The sequence below is a fragment of the Colossoma macropomum genome, unplaced genomic scaffold (genome assembly GCF_904425465.1).
Source record: "Colossoma macropomum unplaced genomic scaffold, Colossoma_macropomum, whole genome shotgun sequence".
Classification (NCBI taxonomy): Eukaryota; Metazoa; Chordata; class Actinopteri; order Characiformes; family Serrasalmidae; genus Colossoma; species Colossoma macropomum.
In genome coordinates this window covers 1,185,233-1,207,497 of record NW_023495456.1, presented here as the reverse complement: position 1 = coordinate 1,207,497, position 22,265 = coordinate 1,185,233, and the positions used below count along the sequence as shown (strand labels likewise).

At 41.0% G+C, this 22,265-nt stretch overlaps 1 protein-coding gene across 1 annotated transcript in view; it reads right to left on the bottom strand.

Annotated features, from left to right (window-relative positions):
* The window catches only part of ptprua (protein tyrosine phosphatase receptor type Ua), a 425,958-nt gene that overhangs the window by 296,712 nt on the left and 106,981 nt on the right, over window positions 1–22,265 (bottom strand). The window contains exon 2 of the mRNA XM_036562583.1: window positions 10,219–10,347. Within this exon, the coding sequence (XP_036418476.1) occupies window positions 10,219–10,347 (129 nt within the window). The remainder of the gene's footprint in view (window positions 1–10,218; window positions 10,348–22,265) is intronic.

Here is a 22,265-nt window from a genome sequence, read left to right as displayed (position 1 = left end):
CTGCATGCTGAGGCATCTCTCTTTTTCTCTCTTTCTCTTTCTATCTCTCTCTCTCAGTCAGAGAGGCCTGGATACCCCACCAAACAGAAAGACTGCACCAAAGGGGGCTTCTGGGTTCACTTGAATAGAGTGAAAAAACGTATACAGTACATACTAGGGCTGGGCAATATGGGACAGAAAACAGAATCGCAATACTTTTAAGCGATACATGATCAAACACAGCAGTGCCAAAATAAAAAAAAAAATGCAACCAAAAACTATATTATTTATTATAAAACAGATAGTTCTGGTCCTAAAATCTGATTGAGCTTAAAAATCTGAAAACCCAGAATGAATCCCCAGTGGCTCCATACTACCTAGCCAACCATAGCTAGTTTAGAAATTCTAGCCTCTACAGCCAAACAGTGCATCATGTATCGAGTGTGGATGAGTCTGAATCCCAAATGACTGTTTCTTAGCTGTATTTTGCTCTGCTGGGCTGCAGGATCCAGTATTTAAACTCCTCCGTAGTGCACTATGTAGGGAGCAGGGAGCCGTTTGAGATTCAGCCCCAGCGTGAGGAGAGGGCGCCGCTGGATTGGTGCCAAATAAGACTCGTATCCAAAAGATCCAGAGTCCTTCTAATGAGTGAATTCGGCTACTTTGCTAACACAGCTTGAATCTGCAAGGAAAAGCACTGACCAGTAGAATGGGATGCTCTGGAGCAGCTACACATGAGCCTAAGGTCACCATGCCCAATGTCAAGCGTGGGCTAGAGGGGTATAAAGCCTCCCAGCGTTGGGCTGTGGAGCAGAGGAACTGCGTTCTCTGGAGGGATTGAGCAAGAGAACCTCTGCCTCAGCTGTGGGACTTACAACCAGAACCAGCTTAAGCCTCACCCCAAGACTAAGCCCTAAAGCTTCATCTCAAGGTCTCAAGCAGTGAAGTCAAGTCAAAGTTTATGTATACAGTGCTTTTTACAACAGGCAGCTTTACAGAAAAACCGGGCCAAGTCCCTGTAAGCGTTGCCAAGGGTGAAAACGGAAAGAAAACCTCCCTAAGAGTAAGAGGAAGCACCTTGAGAGGAACCAAGACTCAAAAGGGGACCCATCCTCCTCTGGACCACACCGAATCAAATCAAATCAAATCAAGTTCATTGTAACATCACATTTACACAGGAGCGAAGGTAACTGATAATCTTAGGTGCGTAGCCCCCTTGTGGTACTTAATTACAAAATGTATAAGAAATAATATATACACATTAGACTCTAAATATACACAACATACTCATTAATAGACATCAGTACTGCACCATTTCCAATGTGCGGTTTTTGTAACAGTTATATAAGTTATGAAATGAAAGCTATGATAGTACACATAGCAAAACCACAACACAACAAGAGCAATATGAACAGATTCTACAACTAACAGACAATACTGAATATAGAGAATAAGAAAAGAGACACCAGCCTGTCACTGGACAGAAGTATTTAGAGTAACCAATGATACCCAAGACTGTTAGAGGCCTATCAGAGTAACAACCTACGATTCTGAGCTCAGGCCCAGATCTGGCGGTTGGCGCTTTCCTCCGAGCTCGTTCAGCTGTCCAGTGACGTTGCGTGAGCAGCAGTTCAAGAAGATGCGGTTGAGCTTCACAGGTCTCGGAGGAAGCCTGTGTTAGCCTTCGCCCTCCTAACGCTGGGGGTATCATGTGATTGGGGGAGTCCTAACTAGTGGGTGGAATTGGAGACGACTAAATTGGGGAGAACAGTAGAGAAAAAATCCAAAAAAACATGTTTGGGATATCTGTTGGAGATCTTCTCATCAATCTCTCAGAACTGACTATCCAACATCAGTAGATGACCTCACTAATGCTCAATCAAATCCTCACAGCAATGTTCCAACATCTCGTGTAAAGCCTTCCCAGAAGAGTAGAGGCTGTTACTGCAGCACAAACTCACTATGAACACCTTCATTTCGGAAGAAATGCTGGACATCCAGTTTATGTTCAGTTTTGATTTATCGCGATAGCGATATCATGCCGTCATATCGCCCACCCCAGCACATACAGTACAAAGCTGTTTATAAGAAATTATCCTCTTCCTTATTTTGATCCGCCTTGTCAGCCTTCTGCAGTTCCTCAGCTCCCCAACAACACGCGGGAAGCGCTGCGTTTGGCTCGCTCGCTTTGACTTGACAAGTGTAGCAAATTACGACGGATCTGACACCATTAGGCAAGGAGGTAGCAATCTAGCTTACGTCGGAGCGGCCCGTCAAGACGAAACGAAGCTGCGAGTTCTGCTGAAAAACATCAAACGTGCACATGCTCACTGTATGTCCCGCGCCGGGCGAAAGGAGCTCATTAAAATTGTGCAAAAAAAAACAAAAAAACACACGCTAACGCTTTCCAAGCTTTCCTGCCCGTGTTTAGACACAGAGTTAAGCCCACCATTAGTGCTTATTAAGTCCTCCTCTGATTCTGCTAATATATTCACACAGGCTGCGAAAGCTTGTCTTATTATTACACCTCCACATCAAAGACGCCGCTGCCATCCCGCGAACGCTCGGGCCGATCTTGAGGGGGAGACGAGGTAAATCGTTCGGTGTTAATGCGCCATTTAAATGCAAAGAGCTATTCCGTTATTGCTGGCTGCTGCGGCTGCGTGCTCGGTTGCAGGCTCATCAGAGGAAGCTCATTGTGTGGAAGGCGGCGTCCTGCTTACTTAGAGCGGAGGACCTTTGATCTTCTGGTCCGTCTGAAGTCGAGGACCCACGGCTCCTCAGGTGCAGAGATCACAGAGAACGCTGTAATTTATGTGGGAACCCCTTTAACTGCATTTGTACATTAATTGTTGATGAGTAAACGCTGATTTTAAAGAGCCAATTCTGATAACTGATAACATTTAAAATGAAATTAAGCAGATTCTAACGGGCCTCTGAAGCCGTGTAGACCTGTGTTGTGCCCACATAGGAACTCCAGCTCTAAACTGGTTTCCTCTATGGGAAAAATGAATGGGATTTCCAAAAATCACCACTCTTGCATCCAGTGGTGAATCTAACTCAATATGTTTCATCCTGCGTAGATTTTCCCCGAGTGTGACTGGATCCTCTGAATTATGAGGTGGTTTAATATTCAATATATGAATAATGCTACATCCATGCTATCAGCAAGCTAATGCTCCTGAGCACGAAAGCGCTTGGCGTCACATTAAAAAGGTGAGTGTACTACTAAAATTCCACACTGTTATATGGAGCATTCTACCAAATTAGCTTTTTTAAGTATTTTTTATCAATTAAGTTTCCATATCTTAGATATTTTCAAGAACTTTGCTATGTATTGAAACCTAAGGCATTATTAGAGATAGGAATAAGCTAAAATATTCACAAAATTATCGTTTATAAGGGTACTTTCTATTTGGAGGTGTCTGTCTCAAACCCTAACCCCTAAATTTAAATAAACTTCAATAATAAATTTAAATAAAACATTTTTTTTTCAGTTTAGTTTTTTGTGATTTTTTTAAAGTGAAGTTGAAAATTTTCAATTTATCATGAGGCAAAATTGAAAAAAAAACATTCAAAAAACTATTCAAAAAATGTTCATGTCACTACTGAACACAGTTTGAGTCTGTAGGCGGAGCCTTATTTTAGCCACGCCCCTGCATTGTACAGTGAGGCTGCATCCCTGTCCCTCATGGCCACATGGTGAGCAGGTAGATCCCATTGTTTTGAAGTAAATGTGTCCCAAAGTCTGAAAATCAGTGTGGAACATTAAGAAGCGTCATATTTTCTGCAGTTCAGCACTTTTTAGTGTTTTAATGTAAAATATGATGATTTTCTGTGTGAACAGCTGTTCAGAGCTGTGTTTGCTGGTCATGTATTTGTAGTGCAATTTGGGTTGTTAATTTTTGTGAATAGAGTTTATGTGAAGGATAGAGTTTATATTATTTATATGAGATTTTTAGTATTATACATACTGTCTATACAAACCGTAACCATGTTAAGTAATTAACAAGGTTAATTACCTTGTTTGTTAATTCTCTTCTACTGGTTGCGTTTTTGAGCTCAAAATCAGCTAAAACTGTCACTGAAACAGTCACTACTGAACCATTTGGTAAAGTCTGGGTAGAGTTATGATTGTTTTGGTAGAGAGAAAATGGAACGTTTAATCATTAATAAAATAATCATAATTAAGGTTTAGAGTCACTCAAAGCAAAAGGATTTAAGTCTGAAGTCCAAGATCAGTTAAAAGTCCCAAATGTGTTTGAACTCTGACTCTGAACCCGTTCAGCAGAACCATCCATACAGTGTTAAATGCATTATCATCTGATCTGAATAGTTGAGTCAATCAGACCCCAGCCTACATACAGATCTTCACAAGGGTGGGCGGCGTACCGTCTGGTCTCCGAGGTTTAGCCCCCGAGTTTGGCTCCAGGCTGTGTCAAATCTAATAAAACCTCCTAACACCTAACAAGTTAAGGAGAAAAAAGCCCGACTGCCAAACTGCAGGCTTTTCACTCCTTCATGACAACAAGAAAACAACTCTTTCAATCCGAGGCCTAACTGTTTGACCGCCTTAAATCCAACAGCAATTGTCTGATCAGCGGCCTGCTGTCGCGCAGATTAAAAGTACGAAGCTCAACACTCAGAGTTTCACCATAATCACACATAATCACACTGCCAGCAAGATTGAATATAGGGATAACACAATCTCTACCCCCCCCCCCACTCACTCTCTCTCTCTGTCTCTCTGCAGTTCCGCCTCATTCGCATGCTGGCCGTACGTCGGCGAGGATCGATAGTATTGAGCCAGCAGTGCCCAATAAACTAAGCTGTTGTCTCAATTGGAGTCTCTTTAGCGGCTTTGAAGGAATTTAGCCCTCCAGATAAGTGCCGAGGCTGGACGTCCACTCTCCGTGAAATGTCAACACAAAATGCCGCCAACGTGTCCGCTTTTTCAGCTGTCCCTCAGATCCGGCCGACGTCTCCGCAGGCTCTCGAGTCGAGGCGGTGCGCAGATATCAGCCGCGGGAATACAAACACTCCGATTTTAACCACAAATATTGTGCAGCAGAAACAAGTGGGGTGACTGACGCTCACCTGATATCCCCCTATAGCTTCCCACTGAGGCTTCATCAAGCCAGATAATAATGAGTAGCAGCTCCTCCACAACAAAAACAGCCATGATTTTAAGAATCTTGGGCCAAATTCTGCCTTCACAATGATTAGCTGGCAACTTGCACAATGTTATATTTTGAGGCGCCAATACTTTTCCACTTATAGGTCCACTTATAACATTTGTGTGGTTTTATGTACCAAAAACAGTCAGAATTAATATTAAAATGACTTTAGTAACCTCTTTATTAAACAGACCACACCTTTAAAACTGACCTATGTAAATGAGCTCTGTTCTGATTGGCTGCCTCATTCAAAAGGCAGTTCAGGCTGAAACACTCCTTATAACTCCAGTTTGAGTGGGCGGGGCTAAACTGCTATAGGCTGAGGCAGAATCAGCGCTGTTGGAACAAAAGCTTGAAGAATTAACAAAATTCAGTACCACTTCAGAATAAGACTACCCTTATAAAGTGTTTATGAATGGTTAAAAAAGTTTATGAATGGTTGTTAATTAGGTCATAGCCATCTTAAAAATCATAACCAAACAGTTGTAACACATTAATTAAAAGAGCAAACGTGAGCTGTCATGTCTGATGAACATGAATATGTGATGAAGCTCACTGGTTTAATGCTGAGTGATGGAACAGACAAAGTAAGATAAATAACCAGCAACATCTGAGCTTTCACAGCATAGAGGACTGTGTGTGTCACTGTTTTGCTTTTTATTTGTGTTGTAACTGCTTATTAACGATTTTAAGGTGTGTGTGTGTGTGTGAACTAATTAATAACGATTAATAAACTATTTATAAACCATTCATAAACCCATTATAGGAGTAGTCTTATTCTAAAGTGGTACCCAAAATTTCTGATCCGATGTGAAGAGCAGCTGTTATTTTCAACTTGTGAAAAACAAGCGAAAATGACAAAAAATGGAGATACGAGGTTTGGTTACAAAGCAACGATATGTAAATGCATTTGTGATTGTGACATCAAAAAAACAAAGAATTATATGGACTGCATGGACTGGGGAACTGTTTATATACCACATCAAACATTAAAATAATCTTTTTTCATGATATGGACCCTTTAAAATCCCCTACTTGATTTACAGAGGACACTTTTAAAGCACCATTACTGTTTATGTGTTGAATTTAACACATAAGGAAAACAATTAAACATACTATGACCAGTGCAAAAGTTACGTCAAATTTCACATTTCATATTTTGTTTTTTTTTCCAATATGAACTCAGCAAATAAATACAAACTGTGCACAAAAAACTCTGAGGCTGCATTGAAAATCTGGGATTTTTTTCATTTAAACATGGAAAATAAACAACAGAACATTTCAGAACTGTTAAAAATGTAAAACAAAGAAAATTTATGACAATTACAATGAAAAATATTCACAATTTTGCACTTCTTCTTGACTGGAACATATTGGGGGGATACATTTCATGCATCAAAAAACCCCAATCATCAACTGATCCATTTTAAATATTGTCATAAATCATATTGATACCACGAAAACGCTTTCTGACAAAAACTGCATTAAATCCCTAACGCAACCATTGTCCACAACACTTTTGAACTGTTGAACTTTTCTGCACATGGTGTGGGAATGTGGGGACGTTACTGACTTCTGGATAAAGGTTATTTCCATATTATCTGCCCTGGTTGGACAGGAAATTCTCATGGATCCAGCTGTATTATTGCTAAACGACGACTCCAATTTAAATTTAACAGGGAAACAAAGGAAGATGTGGCTCGCTGGTTTAACATCGGCTAAAAAAATCACTGCACAGAGGCGGCTTCTCCCACATCATCTAAGTGTACGACTCTGGCTATTTCAGCTGCATGACACAGTTATGTTAGAATCGGCCACAGCCGGGATTAATAAAGTTAGAACATCTACTCTCCAGACATGGAAACAGATTTGTTGTGATGTGACGAGAAGATTGGAACAAAGGCTATGAGGTACATCTTATAACAACAACATTCGTTTCTCTCTCTTTTTCCGTTTTATTTTTGAAATGTCATCCTTTGCACTAAATCTTATTTAGTAAATAGTATAAAAGTATGTACAGAAAACGGGGATGGATGGACGAGTGGGACGGGGAGGGATGGGGTGGGTAAGGGGGTTGTTTTTGATTTCCTGCAGTTCTGTAATGTTGTGATAAAATGCTGCTTGATTAACAGGAAACAAATTAAAAATTGATCACAAAAAAAAAGATTCTGTACTATTTCTAGGTCCAATTTGTGACACTGACCACGTAGAGGTGTTTGTGCTAAAGGGTCAGATTGTTTTTAGTCTGATCTCTTCCAGTAAAGCCCGTGTTCAGACGACCTTGAGGCTGATTTTATTTACTGAGCAAAAGGTTTTATGCAAACGTGTGGAGTCCATGTAGCTCGAGCCCACACTGTCATTAAAGCAAGAGGGGCACACCACCAAATACAGAGAAATTATGATTTTCATGGTAAAATTTTAAAAATTCTACTTTTCTCTCAAATTGTTACATTGACAACGTTATGTTAGTAAAGAAAGTGAAATAGAACCATATATATATATATATATATATATATATATATATATATATATATATATATATATATAAATTTATATAAGCCTCTCTTAACAACTCTTATCACTCAATCAATCAAAATAATTGACAGATAACTCAATAACTCATATAACCGACAGTGACAGCCCTAATAAAGAGCTCTTGGGTATTTTTATGTGTTAACTTTATTTGTGGGGCTGTGAGGACACAGTTCTGTGTGTCTCAGCAGGAACAGGGAGGAGATGTAATCAGCACAGACCCGTCCAGAACCCCAGCGTCTCCAGAGTGGAGCCCACCGGAGAGTGAGGAAAAGCCTGGAGCGCAGGATCACCGCTGCTTTATGTGAGAGAATAAACAATGAATGGCGGACGCTGCTCATGCCATTTCAGCAGAATAAGAAAAGTGACTTGCTGCCACTTGCTTATGCAAGCAAACCTCCTGCTAATTGCCTCCTATATCACGCCACGCTTCCACGGCCGGGTTACAGAGTTTTGGGGATTTTTTTGTTCCCACCCGAAGCTCATACTCACTGTTCTCTCACGCTTCAGGGATTTATGTCAAACGAACACACATTCATCCAAACGCAGCACATTTACAGCAGGAGTGATCCACATTCCTCACCGAGAAAGGGCACCGTCACATCATACACCAGCTACAGCAGGAAGAACGCAGACGGTGGACACGGATCTGCAGGGCTGAAGATCTCTTCTGTTTGAATTTTATGTTTGAAAATAGTCTGAAATTATGAGGTTCTCTCTGATATTTTTGTCAAAATGTAACTTATTCACATTTTTATTCTGTGACAACTTCTTAAAATTATGCGAGGTGTTTTTTAAGTGCATTTTTGGACTCTTTATCTAGAAAACAAAAAGGTTCTATCTCACTGTTGTGGGAAGAAAACCTCATATCTCCAAAATGGTAACTTTACAGGAGAAGGAAAAAACCTACTTTACTTATAATGTAAGTCAATGGAACCAGACGTTTTTCCAAGTCATTTTGGGCCGTTTCTTTTAGTCCATTCATCATGAAATTTACACACAATGTAAAGGGTAACAGGCATTTTCAAATGATGTCAAAAACTGAAAAATGGAAAAATGGAGATACGAGGTTTTCTTCTAACAGCAGCGATCTCCAAAGTCAAACTCTAACTTAGTTCTATGAGGTTCTATCAGCACTTTGAGTAAAGAAAAGAGGACCAATCGGGTTCTGTTCTTTTGCCATGTCACCGCTCTGCTCAGCGAGCAGATTTAATTAAATGGAAACATGTTGCTGAAACTCTGCCTGTCGTCTTACAGCTCTTTAAAAAAGTTTTATTGTTTTAAATTTTATAAATATTAAGCCTTTAAGGTGCTTAAATAGTACATATTTGAATTGACGGGCTCTTAAAAAGAACATAAACATTAATTTCATTCATTCATCCATCTTTTCTTTTTCTTCTTTCTCCCAAAATAAGATATTTTGGCTCATTAGAGTCACATTTCTGATATAAAACTAAACCTCACATGGCCTTTAGACTGACCAGCTACACTGACCTGCTGGGACAGTTTATTACAGTAGCTGGTTTCTGTCTGACTAAAGGAAACTTAAACTAATGGTTCCTAAAACTGACCTCTGCACTGGATAAAATATTTAGCACTGGACAAAATGCTTAATGTGCAATGCTTTATTGAATAAGGAAAAAATTATTTGTTCTAAAACAAGAAATAAATGTTATTAAAAAATAAAATATATAAATAAATAAAAAATCGCTGCTGTCGGGAGAAAACCTTGTATCTCTATTTTTGTCAGTTTTTCATTTTTGACATAATTTGAAAATACCTGTTGGCCTTTACACTGTGTGTAAATTTCATGCTGAATGGACCAAAAGAAACGACTCAAAATGACTTTTTTTTGATACGAGGTTTTCTTCCGACAAGAGTGATATAAAAAAATTGATGCCTTAAAATGTCATAGAAAGCATTCGATTTAACTTTCTTATAACACAGACACTCTGTTACATTAAATTTATGTTTTAAAACAAATTACGAGTATAAACTGTTTGTGTTCCTTGAAAATTGTTGCTTCTTTTCATGTTTTGTCAGATAGAACCTTATAATTCCAGGCGGAAAGTGAGTTCTTAAGATTGGAAGGTTCTGTCTGTATTTGACCTGTTCTAAAACCTGTCAACGTCATGTATGAAAGAGGCGTGTTCCACACATCAGTTCTGCTATTTGGAATGCAAAATCTTTGAAGCTCAATGTCTCAAAACTGCTCAGAACACAGACAGAACCTTATGATTCAAAGGGGACGGAATATTAAGAAAATCAATCCTAATCAATGCTAACAGTCAAAATGCTCCTGATGCTGCTGACCTGTCACCTTCAGTGTGGATCTTCACAGCCCTACAGATCTGCGCCATAAACCAGCTTACTGAAGAGAATCAGAGCAGCTGAGCGAATCACAAGGCTGGAATCTCGAGCTTCCGGGCCGCCCCGTTTTATCCGGAGCTACCGGCAGCTGCTCAGTCACAGAGAGGTGCATTGTGGGAAACAGGTGTGAAGAGTGAAAGGGGCTCATTCCGAGACTCACCCCGCGTGAGGTCAGAGGGCACGTAGGGCCAGCTGGTGGTCCGCACCAGCTGCCAGTCGAAGTCGTCCTCCTGTCCCTGCCTGTACTCGCACAGGCTGACGTCCGGGTCCTCCTCAAACGTGCAGCCAGCTGAAGAGAAAAAAACAGCATGGGTTACACAAACAGCTGCATTCAGAGGATATGACATCACATCACGCTCTTATTTTGGAAAAGAATAGCATTGTGGTTTAATTAGAAAAGCAACTGGACACCCCGCCTGATTACTGAGGTCAGATGTTAACAGGTGTACAAAATCAAGCACATAGCCATGCAGTCTCCATAGATAAACAGTGGCAGCAGAATGGGTCGTACTGAAGAGCTCAGTGCCTTTAGACGTGGTTCTGTCATGGGATGCCACCTTCACCACAAGTCAGTTTGTGAAAGTTCAGTCATGCTAGATCTGCCCTCACTAACGAAAACCGGAACTCACTAAATGCTGATGTTGGAAAAGGAGCACAAAGCGGTAGACCACACAAACTCACAGAGCGAGGACACCAAGTGTAAAAATCACCTATCCTCTGCTGCATCACTCACTACTGAGTTCCAAACTGCCTCTGGAAGCAACATCAGCGCAAGAACTGAGCTTCATGAAATGGGTCTCCATGGCTGAGCAGCTGCACACAAGCATGAGATCACTATGCTGCAATGCCAAGTGTCGGCTGGAGTGGTGTAAAGCACCGCCTCTGGACTCTGGAGCAGTGGAACCGTGTTCTCTGGAGTGATGAATCAGCTTCACTATCTGTCAGTCTGACGGTGAATCTGGGTTTGGTGGATGTCAGGAGAACGTTACCTGCCGGAATGCACAGAGCCAACAGTACAGTTTGGTGGAGGAGGGATGATGGGCTGGGCTGTTTTCTCAGGGTTTGGGCTCTCAGTTCCAGTGAAGGGTGATGTCTGATGCTGCAGCACAAAGACATTTTACACAGTTATCTGCTTCCAGCTTTGTGTCAGCAGTTTGGGGGAGAGCCTTTCCTGTTCCAGCATTCCAAGCGAGCTCCATAAAGACATGGTTTGAGAGTTTGGTGTGGAGGAACTCCAGTGGCCTGCACAGAGCCCTGACCTCAACCCCACTGAACACTTTCGGGATCACCTGGAACTTGATTGTGAGCCAGGCCCTCTCGTCCAACATCAGCGTCTGCCCTCACAAATGCTCATTTGACTGAGCACAGATTCCCACAGATACACTCCAAAATCTTGTGGAAAGCTTCCCAGAAGAGCGAAAACCATTACAGCCACAAAGGAGAGCGACTCCATATTAACGCCTGTGGTTTTAGAATGAGACATCCAACAAAAGTGAAGTAGCAATTACTCAAGTTCAGCCTTTTCTCTCTCAGAGCGACGCAGAGAAACTCGTAGATGTGTTTGTTCAGCAGAGTTGATCACTGTAATGATCTTCTTACTGGAGAAAACAGTCCATCCTCTAGAACCCAGTACAGAACGCAGCAGCACGGATCCTCAAAGCACCAACACAGAGAGCTCATATCCCCCCGTTACACACTGCACTGACTGCCTGGATCTGTTAGAGAGAGTTTAAAGCTCTGCTGATGGTTTTTAAAGCTCTAAATGACCTTAAAGCTCCTGAACGTCTGTTTATATCTCCTTAAATCTGCAGATTCTGACCTTCTGAACACCTTCAGTAAAAACAGAAAACGTGGAGAGACTCTTTCAGTTGTTCTGCTTCTAAACTGTGGAGCTCAGTTCAGCTTTTATTAGACAGTCGAGCTCAGAGCTCACTTTTAATAAACATCTGAAAACGCAGCTCTTTAACTCAGCGTTTAATTAAAATTGTATGTGTCTTTGGTATTTATCTTCTTAATTTACCTGTCTGCCTTATTTGATTTCACCTGAATACCCATAATTTCTTCTGTTACTGATAAGCATTATCACCTGTCTGTAAGGCAATCTGAGCTGCCACCGGCATGGAAAGTGCTCTATAAATAAGTATTATTATTATTATTAATATCAAGTTTAAATAGGTGTGATGTTCTAGTGTCACAGCATCAGTTTGAGCGTATTAACAGTGACCACAGAAGAACTCATCAGCATGAGGTCACGAGTTCGTACAGAGCAGAATTCAGATCACTAAGAGCTTATTGATTTGTATAATCAAATAATGATGAAAAGCGACTGATGTGTGACTTTTATTCCTATTCATGTTTTTTTCTCATTCAAAAATATAGTTTGTGCAAATTCCCAGCTTTGTTAGATCACATTACCCAATAAATGCAACGACAGCACTGAGAAATCACTTTATAGTCAGTCAAGTCAAAGTTTATTTATATGGCGCTTTTTACAACAGGTGTCGTCACAAAGCAGCTTTACAGAGAAATCTGGGTCCGAGCCCCCATGAGCGTCACCAGTAGAGGCAGTGGCAAGGAAAAACTCCCTCAGAGCAAGAGGAAGAAACCTTGAGAGGAACCAAGACTCAAAAGGGGAACCCATCCTCCTCTGGACCACACCGGAGAGCAAACAATAACACAAAACAACAACACAAGAAAATTTATGAAGAGAAAAGCAGATTAAACGACTGTATTATCCAGCCAGCAGCAGGATGAGCTGTGCTTGCAAATCAGGCAGCCACCAAAAAAGTAAATGAACAACAATCTACAGTAAAAAATAATAATCAAATTTTTTTATTTAATCTAACTTTTCATGGCATTGGCAGCTCACAGTACTTTACAGGCAGTGAAAAGAAGAACTTATAAGGTAAGTATTCATTTAAAATCATACAGTTAAATAACACAGATCAGATTAAAAAGATAAATACCAAGAGATGTCGAGTTTTAATTAAACGTTAAGTTTAAAAAATAAACTTTTATCAAGATATATGCTGAACATCACAACAAAGGTAAGGTTTTCCACACAACATCTCATCTTAATTAGGGTATTTAAAAGCTATTCAAGAATTTAATTTATTTAGTAGCAAAAAAGAAATTCTTGTAAGTTTAGCACTGTTTTCTCAACTGTCTGCCTCTCTATGTTGTGCGAAATCAACGTTCCAACATTGGTCGTTTCAGTAATTCCTGGTAAAATGGGCGGTTCTTGGTCACGCTGAGCGATTAAACCTACCAAACTCTGTAGTAAAGGAAGCCTAGGAACAGCCATGCTATCAACTCACCTATAACTCTGAGATTCAGATGAGACACATATTAAGAATTTTCTTCCATTTAATCCAATTATGAGAACTGTTTTACTAGCCAAACAACAAGAGCTTGGTGAGCCAATTATTCATGCCTGTCCCTAATATCACTAAAGTCTCTAATGCTCATCAAAACTCTTTAAATATCTTAAAACTCCAAATCCCCAAACTCTAAATACAACTATTTCTGCAGTTACTTTCCAGTGAAAGGCACCTTTGTGATAATGACTGCTTCCTCAGGACTGCAGTAATTTAATGTTGAGCACAAAAGTGCTGCTCCCACCGCTGCCATAATTCCTGTAATCTTTCAGAGGTGTCTATTGGGGCGGGAGCGGGGGGGTTGTGGGGGGGGGGAGGGGTGACACTCACAAAAGGTGGAAGCTAATCAGCCGCACCAAATCTAAGGACACAAACAAAACCAGCAAGACTCTGTCTGTCTCTGTAGAGAGAGAGATATCAGTCCAGCTAGAAATAGCTTTCTCGCTTTGTGTTTTGCTTAATTGCACCTAATAACGGCGGGTTTTCTCGGCCCGCGACCTCCGGAGGCGAGCGCCAACGTCCATTCCCGCCAAAAGTGCCGCTATTTCCTCCCATCAGGCCCGAGCGCGGAGATGACGGGGTGGCGAGGGGGCACCAGATTGCCGTGGGCTGACAGGATATGGTGCTACGGACAGCTAGTGCGTGATTCACATTAGCCTGGTGTGCCAGGAATAACAGCTCGATGCTAACGGCTCTTTAGGCTAGCGCTCCATCTCCTGCGTCCTGATTCAGTCAGAACCAGAATCACTCTACTGGCAACTTTTCAAGTAGTAAACAAACAACATAAATAAATACAAACACAGGCCTCACAAACGGTGTTTTTCCATCAGGGCCGGCAAAGTACGGTTACTAATCGGAATCCAGAACAACCCGTACCCTGCGCGAGTGTCCGTTTCCATCGCATAACAGAACCGTAAAAGTAGGCGGGGTTCTCTGGAGGTCATATGTGATGCTGGTGTTAAAAGTAAACATAAACAACAGCAGCAACAACAGACCTCGCATTCTGTGGTAAACTAAAATGGTCCCAAGCCGATACATTGTGCTGTACGTACAACTGAAACCCAACTGTGGCTACATGCAAGCTAACACTGCTGCGCACTGAACTGACATCATGAGACTGGCCTCACCAAAATGCCCCACACAAACCAGCCGGCTCTGTCCAGCGTGGTAGTTTAGAGGCGTTTGACAGTTTCAGGCTGCAGTTTGAGTAGCTGGTGTTGGTTTATAACAGTGCTGAAGTTTAATATTAGACTCTCTATTCCGCGACGTCACCTCACTGTGCAGCAGAGGTAGCTTGTATGTAGTTGTAGTTGTTATTCATATTTTTGGCTGCTAAAAAAACCCATAATTGAGTTACATTTGGAGGAAAATGTACACAGAACAAAATGGCTCTGGAACACTTTTGTTCACCACAGGGCGAAACAGCAGTGCTTTCCAAAAACGTCATTCATTTTTCTCATAAAGAAAACCAGCTTAGAACCAAAGTTTAGAGTTCCAAATACAGGCATGACAGAGATCTACAGAGGACCTTAAGGTTCTGATTTAGCTTTTGGTTTGATTTGAGAGTCAGAGAGAGTGATTCTGGAAAGCCAAGGCTTTTCTGAAATCATCCAAAATGTCTTCATTCTTACAGCTACCTACAAATTGTCTCAAACATAAGATATATATATATATATATATATATATATATATATATATATATATATATATATATATATATATATATATATATACACACATACACATACACACACACACACACACACATCAAGGTATGTAGCGCATTTTTTTGGTTCACATTGCTTCATCCTTACGGGAGTTACAACAGAATATTCGGGGCCTCTTTCGAGTGAATCATCCTATATATTTATCGCTGCTGTCAGAAGAAAACCTTGTATCTCCATTTTTGTCTTTTTTAATTTTTTGACATCATTTGAAAAATACTTGTTACTCTTTACATTGAATGTCAATAATATATATATATATATGTTGTAGTTGGTTCCTCAAGCTTGACATCATAACAATAGAAGAACCCTTTTTCATGTTATGTTGAACCCTTTTCAAAAAGGCTCCATATAGAACCATCTACAGCACATTCTCCATCAGTCTGAAGATCCAAAAAACCATTTAATCATGGAAAGGGTTTTTCGAGTGTTCATGATTCTACACAGAACCATTTTCTTTACTAAAGAACCCTTGAAGAACCATCTTTTTTAAGAGTGTATCATAAACCAATGTTTAACCATTTCATGTAGTAACGTTCTGTCAAGGAGCTTTTAGAGGTGGACGTCTGGTTCCTATCACCACCACTGTGAACAATTCTGACTCATTTCACCAAACCACTCTGAATGACTCTGTTCACGTCTTACCCATATCATCATGCAGAAAATTTGAGAAATGGGTGGAACTCCCTTGTATCATTATGCAAACTGTCAATTGATGCTGATTCATTGAGAAGGTTGCCGGTGATCGATTAATCTGGTTTAATCAGCTCTAACAGATCTCCACAGTGTGTTAACTAAGCGTACGATGTAGGTGGGATCTGACCGTCACTGTCATTAACCAGCACTGAGCTCAGCTCTCTGAAATGCCTTCAGCTCGTCTCCCCTCAGTCCAGAGCCAGTCTGTCTCCATCGCTGAGTCTGTCAGAGGTACAGCCAAGACAATTAAGCCAAAGCTGTGAAGGTGGCTGAAAGAGGAGGCAGCAGAGTATCCGAACTGCCTGTTTTAGCTCAGCGTAGAGAAAAGACAAGCTTATATTACAACTGTACATAATCTTCCACACGGCTCTGCACCTGCCAAACTGCGGGGTGGATTTGGGCTCGCTGTTCAATCCTCTCTGAGTCGAGTCAATGAGATCATACACACCGCTTTAAAGCTTTAGAGCCAAGGCCGGGAGGTGGAGGGTGTGGTGGAGGGGGGATTTGGCGTGTGTGAGGCAGGGGGAGTAATTGTGGTGGCAGAACAGCAGCGGTGCTCATCATTACTGCCTCAAACTTACTGCAGGAAAACTCCACCAACTTCTACTGCCATCAAATGAAGTATCAACAGAGCAGCGTTACTGTCTTCTCTCTCTCTCTTTTCTTTATCTCTCTTTCTCTGTCTACATTTCTCTCTCTTATCTCATTACATTATCATACAAGGTTTTGTTCTGACAGTGACTGCTGTTTCTGATCCACTCGCACCAGCGCAACACACACTAACACACCACCACCACGTCAGTGTTACTGCAGTGCTGATATATATATATATATATATATATATATATATATATATAGGCATCCATCCAGATGTTGGAACACTGCTGTGAGGATTTGATTGCATTCAGCCACAAGAGCATTACTGAGGTCTAAAGCTGAACAATTTGGACAAAATATCCCAACTGCGATGTTTCTGACCAGTACTGTGATTTAAATTGCAACTGTTTTCTGTAAATTGAGGTCCATGCATTTTTTTTTATTATCAAGAATGACCAACTTTTCCACTTTTTGTGGTTTGTTGTGGTTGTGATGTCACAGCACAGGGGTGTTTGGTTGCTTCTGATTGGTCTCATCTACAAACAGTTCACCAGGTCTGTCTAACTGGGCTAAATTTTCCCATTAAAACTTGTTGATAATGTAGACTATAATTAAAACTGCAGCTCCTGCAATTTGAAACCTGTAGTCTTTAAAATTGCCGTTTTAATATTAAAATGATTAATCTTTCAGCCCCAGTGTGGTCAGGTACTAATGTTGGATGGTCAGTTCTGGATCACTCAACTCATCCCAAAGGTTCCACTTTAAAACTCCATTCTACCAGTTTATATGTCTCATTCTATTGGTTAACCCCTTCAAATCTCAGGCTTATTACATACTAAAGCTTATTATTCAGTAACTACAGGGACTTCAATGCAAACTGGCTGAGCTATTCTGAAGTTATAGAAGGTTGTAGCATTGACCAATTGAGCTGTGTCAGCAATTGAGCTCACTCATTAGAAGGTCTGTCTGGATACTTTTGGACATACTGTGCATAACCCAGCCTTTAGTAGCGTATTCCATGCAGAAATGCCTCCACAGTTATGGGTTATGGAGGCGAGGCTTTCGTTTTTCATCAGCTGCCCGGGATGTTCCTGTTTTCTCCAGAGTTGTCAGCTAATTTCGGAGTCCTCTGCTTTGTTTTTCCCGCTGACGAGCGAGCCCAGGTCCCCTGACGCGAACACAAACACATGCAGACAGCATCTGTCCCTCTGCCACGGCCTGGAATCGCTCGTGTTTTCATTGCCGGGGAGGCAGGCGAGTTTTTAATTGACTGCTGTTCAAATGCTGCGTGTGCGTGGTGTGTGCCGAGAGGATGAGCATTTGGTTTTGTGGAGGAACCGACACCATCAGACACATTCCACTGATCTCCCTCATTAGCACTGCTCTCCCCCACGCTACACCCCTACTGCCTTCACAGCTCCCTCACTTCCAAACCCTCCGCATGGGTTCACACCTGAGCGCTGGAGGATGTGTCAAGAGCAGTGCACGCTGTTACAGTATCTACAGTGTTATGGCATTTTCTACTGTACTGTCCTGTTTACATGCATGTTTAATAGAGTGGGTCTATTCTTAGATTGAGATTCTGAACTGATTCACAAAACATTATCAGGTATTCATATCCATAAGCAGGGGTGGTCTTCGCAGTAGGCCAGAGTGGCAACCCAAATGTTAAGAAGAGCCATTTTGACCTCTGGAGCCCCGACATTTAATGTCTATTTAATAATGTCACCTTTACTTAATATCATATAAAGGAAAACGCAGACTGACTTTGCTCCGCTTTAAGCTTTAGCTCAGCTATAGCCGCTTTTCTCACATCTCCAGCAGGAAACTTTGCCGTGAAAGTTGAACAGCTTCTTGCAAAATGTCTCTCAACCTTTCACTTTTTGCAAGGCTGAAGTCGCTCCTCATTCGCCAGCTTCTTGTTCAAATTTTCCCATTCCATCTTAAATGGTGCCTGAAGCGCCACACCAAGCGCTGCACCATTTAAGGTGGAACGAGAAGATTCGAACAGTTGGCGAATGAGAAGCTTCAGTGTTTGTCAGTTTCTCATTGCAGATTAAACGTATCAGGAAACCAGCTGGAGTGATTATAAATGCAAATCAGTCCATTCATCTCCAAAATATCAATGTTCATCTTAAATCTCTCTCTTTGCCGTTTCGTTAGCTACTAGCTAGGCGAGATTGTTGTCTGTGTTGCTATGGTGACCAGCAGTCTGCGCTGATTTTCAGGGTTAAAGGGTGAATCAGCAGTTCTACATTAACTCCAGAGTTTAAGACCATTTATAGTTAAACTGTGTTGAACGATCAGCAGAGCTTTATTTTACTGCAAAGGAGGATTATTTTATTTTTACCTACAAATCTAATTCAGCTGTGGAGCCACAACAGGACAGTAAAAGAGCCGCATGTTGCCGACCCCTGTGCTAGGCAAAGTAGGCAGCCACCTACTTTAGCAATGATTTTCATTCATTTCAGTGCAGCTTCACCCCTCCAGTCATGGTTATTATGGACTATTCCATGATAATATGTGAAGACAGACTGATATGGAAAAGGCAATTAGGCGATAATCTACTGGAGATGGAGGTTCGTTGGTGTGGTTTAGGTGTTAAGAGAAAAAAAATCTAATAAAATCAGCCAAGTACAGAAAAGAAAAACAACAATACTCTACACTCCTGGAAAAAGTAATCTCACTGCTCATTACTTTACTTCTACCTTAGCCAGTAGACATTTGTGTCACCTGTTGTGTCTGTTTCTCTGCATACTTTGTTAGCCCCCTTTCACCCTGTTCTTCAGTGGTCAGGACCCCCATGGACCCTCACAGAGCAGGTAATATTTGGGTGGTGGGTCATTCTCAGCTGCTGGAGTTTTTAAACACCTCAGTGTTGCTGCTGGACTGAGAACCAAAAACTGAAAAACATGTTACTGAAGACATTCAGGACAGTGTACTCAGTACTCAGCCATCACTACTTTTTCAAAGTATTCTTCCCAACCCTGTTTTGACTTTTGGTTCTGAGCTACATTAATCTCTCTGGAGTGTTTCGGGACAGCATGCAGGTTGCGTCTGTCACTACAGCCGAGCGAAGCTGAAAGTAAGGCAAGAACCGGAATGTTAAACCTCTCAAGAAAGCGCAGAGCTTCAAAGGACAGATGAATGTTGCTTCATAATCACTGCTTAAAAAAGCCTGGTTGTTGTTAAAACCCACGAGCATTAAGTCTTGCTGTGTAACGGCACTGATTTACAGTCTTCAGCTCGGACCTGACAGTGTGAGCAAAACGAAAATGTTGAAATGAAATGAATTTATTAGCATGAGTCATAAGCGTAGCCTGTAAATAAAATAATCTAAAGTGTTTCTCTCATGCAGGTTCAGGGTTTCTGTTGACAGATCGATTATAAATATCAGCACACAAACATTCAAGCATCCTAACAGTAAAGACTATTTACAACTGTTAACACTTTACAATAAGAGTACATCTATTAGCAGTACTTACAAAAGGAATAAGCGTTAATAAATGGTTAAGTACAGCCGCAATTAATCATTAACCAATGCCAGAAATAGGAAGTAGCATTCAATTTTTATTAAGTAGTTTAAAGTCATTAATAAAGGGTTAAGTAATGACTTAATTACTGACAGTAATGTTAACTCACACACTATTTTAGATATTAACATCAGAAGCTTGTTAATGTGTTAATGTGTAATTATTGTGACTCAACACTAGGGACAGTATAAGAACCAAGCACTACTGAATAGGTTATTTAAGTTAATGATAATGTCAAATAAAGTCTTAATACCTTATAACCAAATTATTCACAATAAATAAATATTAATGAACTATTCTGTCACTAAACATTAACTAAAGTCTCATGTTAACATTCAGTAATTGTGTAAATATTAATTAAGCAAATATAGAACCATTACATAGAACCATATGCAAGCTCATAGGGTTGTTTACATAGTGAAATGGTTGAGAATTGATGTAGAATGTACTGTATATGGTTCTATATGGAACCTTTTTGAAAATGGCTCTATATAGCACCAAAAAGGGTTCTGCTTTTGTTATGATGTCAAGCTTGTAACTACAGAAGCACCATTTTGGTGCTATATAGAACCATTTTCAGCAAAATTCTATATTCTAAGAACCATATGCAGCACATTCTCCATTAATCTGAAGAACCATTTCACCATGCAAAAAACCATTTAAGCATGCATTGGTTCTATATAGAACTCATGGTTCTAAATAGAACCAATTCCTTTACTAAAGAAACTTTCTTTTTTAAGAGTGTATATATACACCGATCAGGCAATACATTCTGACCACCTCCTTGTTTCTGCGCTCATTGTCCATTTTAACAGCTCCACTTACTATATAGGTGCACTTTGTAGTTCTACAGTTACAGACTGTAGTCCATCTGTTTCTCTGATACTTTGTTAGCCCCCTTTTACCCTGTTCTTCAGTGGTCAGGACCCCCATGGACCCTCACAGAGCAGGTACTAGGGTGGTGGATCATTCTCAGCACTGCAGTAACACTGACGTGGTGGTGGTGTGTTAGTGTGTGTTGCGCTGGTCTGAGTGGATCAGACACAGCAGTGCTGCTGGAGGTTTTAAACACCTCAGTGTCACTGCTGGACTGAGAATAGTCCACCAACCAAAAATATTCAGCCAACAGCGTCCTGTGGGCAGTGTCCTGTGACCACTGATGAAGGACTAGAGGATGACCAACACAAACTGTGCAGCAGCAGATGAGCTATCGTCTCTGACTTTACATCTACAAGGTGGAACGACAAGGTAGGAGTGTCTAATAGAGTGGACAGTGAGTGGACACAGTGTTTAAAAACTCCAGCAGCACTGCTGTGTCTGATCCACTCGTACCAGCGCAACACACACTAATACACCACCACCACGTCAGTGTTACTGCAGTGCTGAGAATGACCCACCACCCAAATAGTACCTGCTCTGTGAGGGTCCATGGGGGTCCTGACCACTGAAGAACAGGGTAAAAGGGGGCTAACAAAGTATGCAGAGAAACAGATGGACTACAGTCTGTAACTGTAGAACTACAAAGTGCACCTATATAGTAAGTGGAGCTGATAAAATGGACAATGAGCATAGAAACAAGGAGGTGGTCATAATGTTATGCCTGATTGGTGTATATTATCTACATAAAAAAATCAGAATGTCGACTACAGTAATCAATCATCTCATCCTGACACCCTAAAGCGAGTCAGATCGAATCGTGAGGTGCCCAGAGTTTCTCACCTCTAATGTTTCAGTGACAGTTTTCCATTTTTTGTGCTGCTTACCAGCGCTGCATAAATCTCGCCTCTGGTGCTGATGTAACTGCGACAAATTATGCTACAGAATTTCTGTTCCCTTTTACATCAAAAGCAATTCTCCTCATGTATCCAAGCGGAGAAACAGCTCAGAAAAAAAGGCATTTGCATTGTACATTACGTTGGCCTAATAATCAAAACACATCACAAGGTGTTTCATGTTAGTTTTTTTGGCTCTCGGATGCGCGCAGTGCCCAGAGGACACGGGCAGGAGGGTCAGACTGCAATTTAGGGAGAGAGAGAAAAAAATCTATATGAAAAAAAGGCTTTTTCTTTATTGTTCTTCTCCTGCAGCAGCCATACACAAAGCACTATAAACACAGCATCAACGTTCTCCCCGAGGACAAATGGCAGCTGCAATAACAGGAATGGAAATGTACTGTTTAGCAAGTATGAGTTCAACCCTCCAAGACTAGTTCTGCCTGTTTTTAGTGCCTAAATTCAACATAAATATCAACACTTCCATTATAATGAACCATATATTATC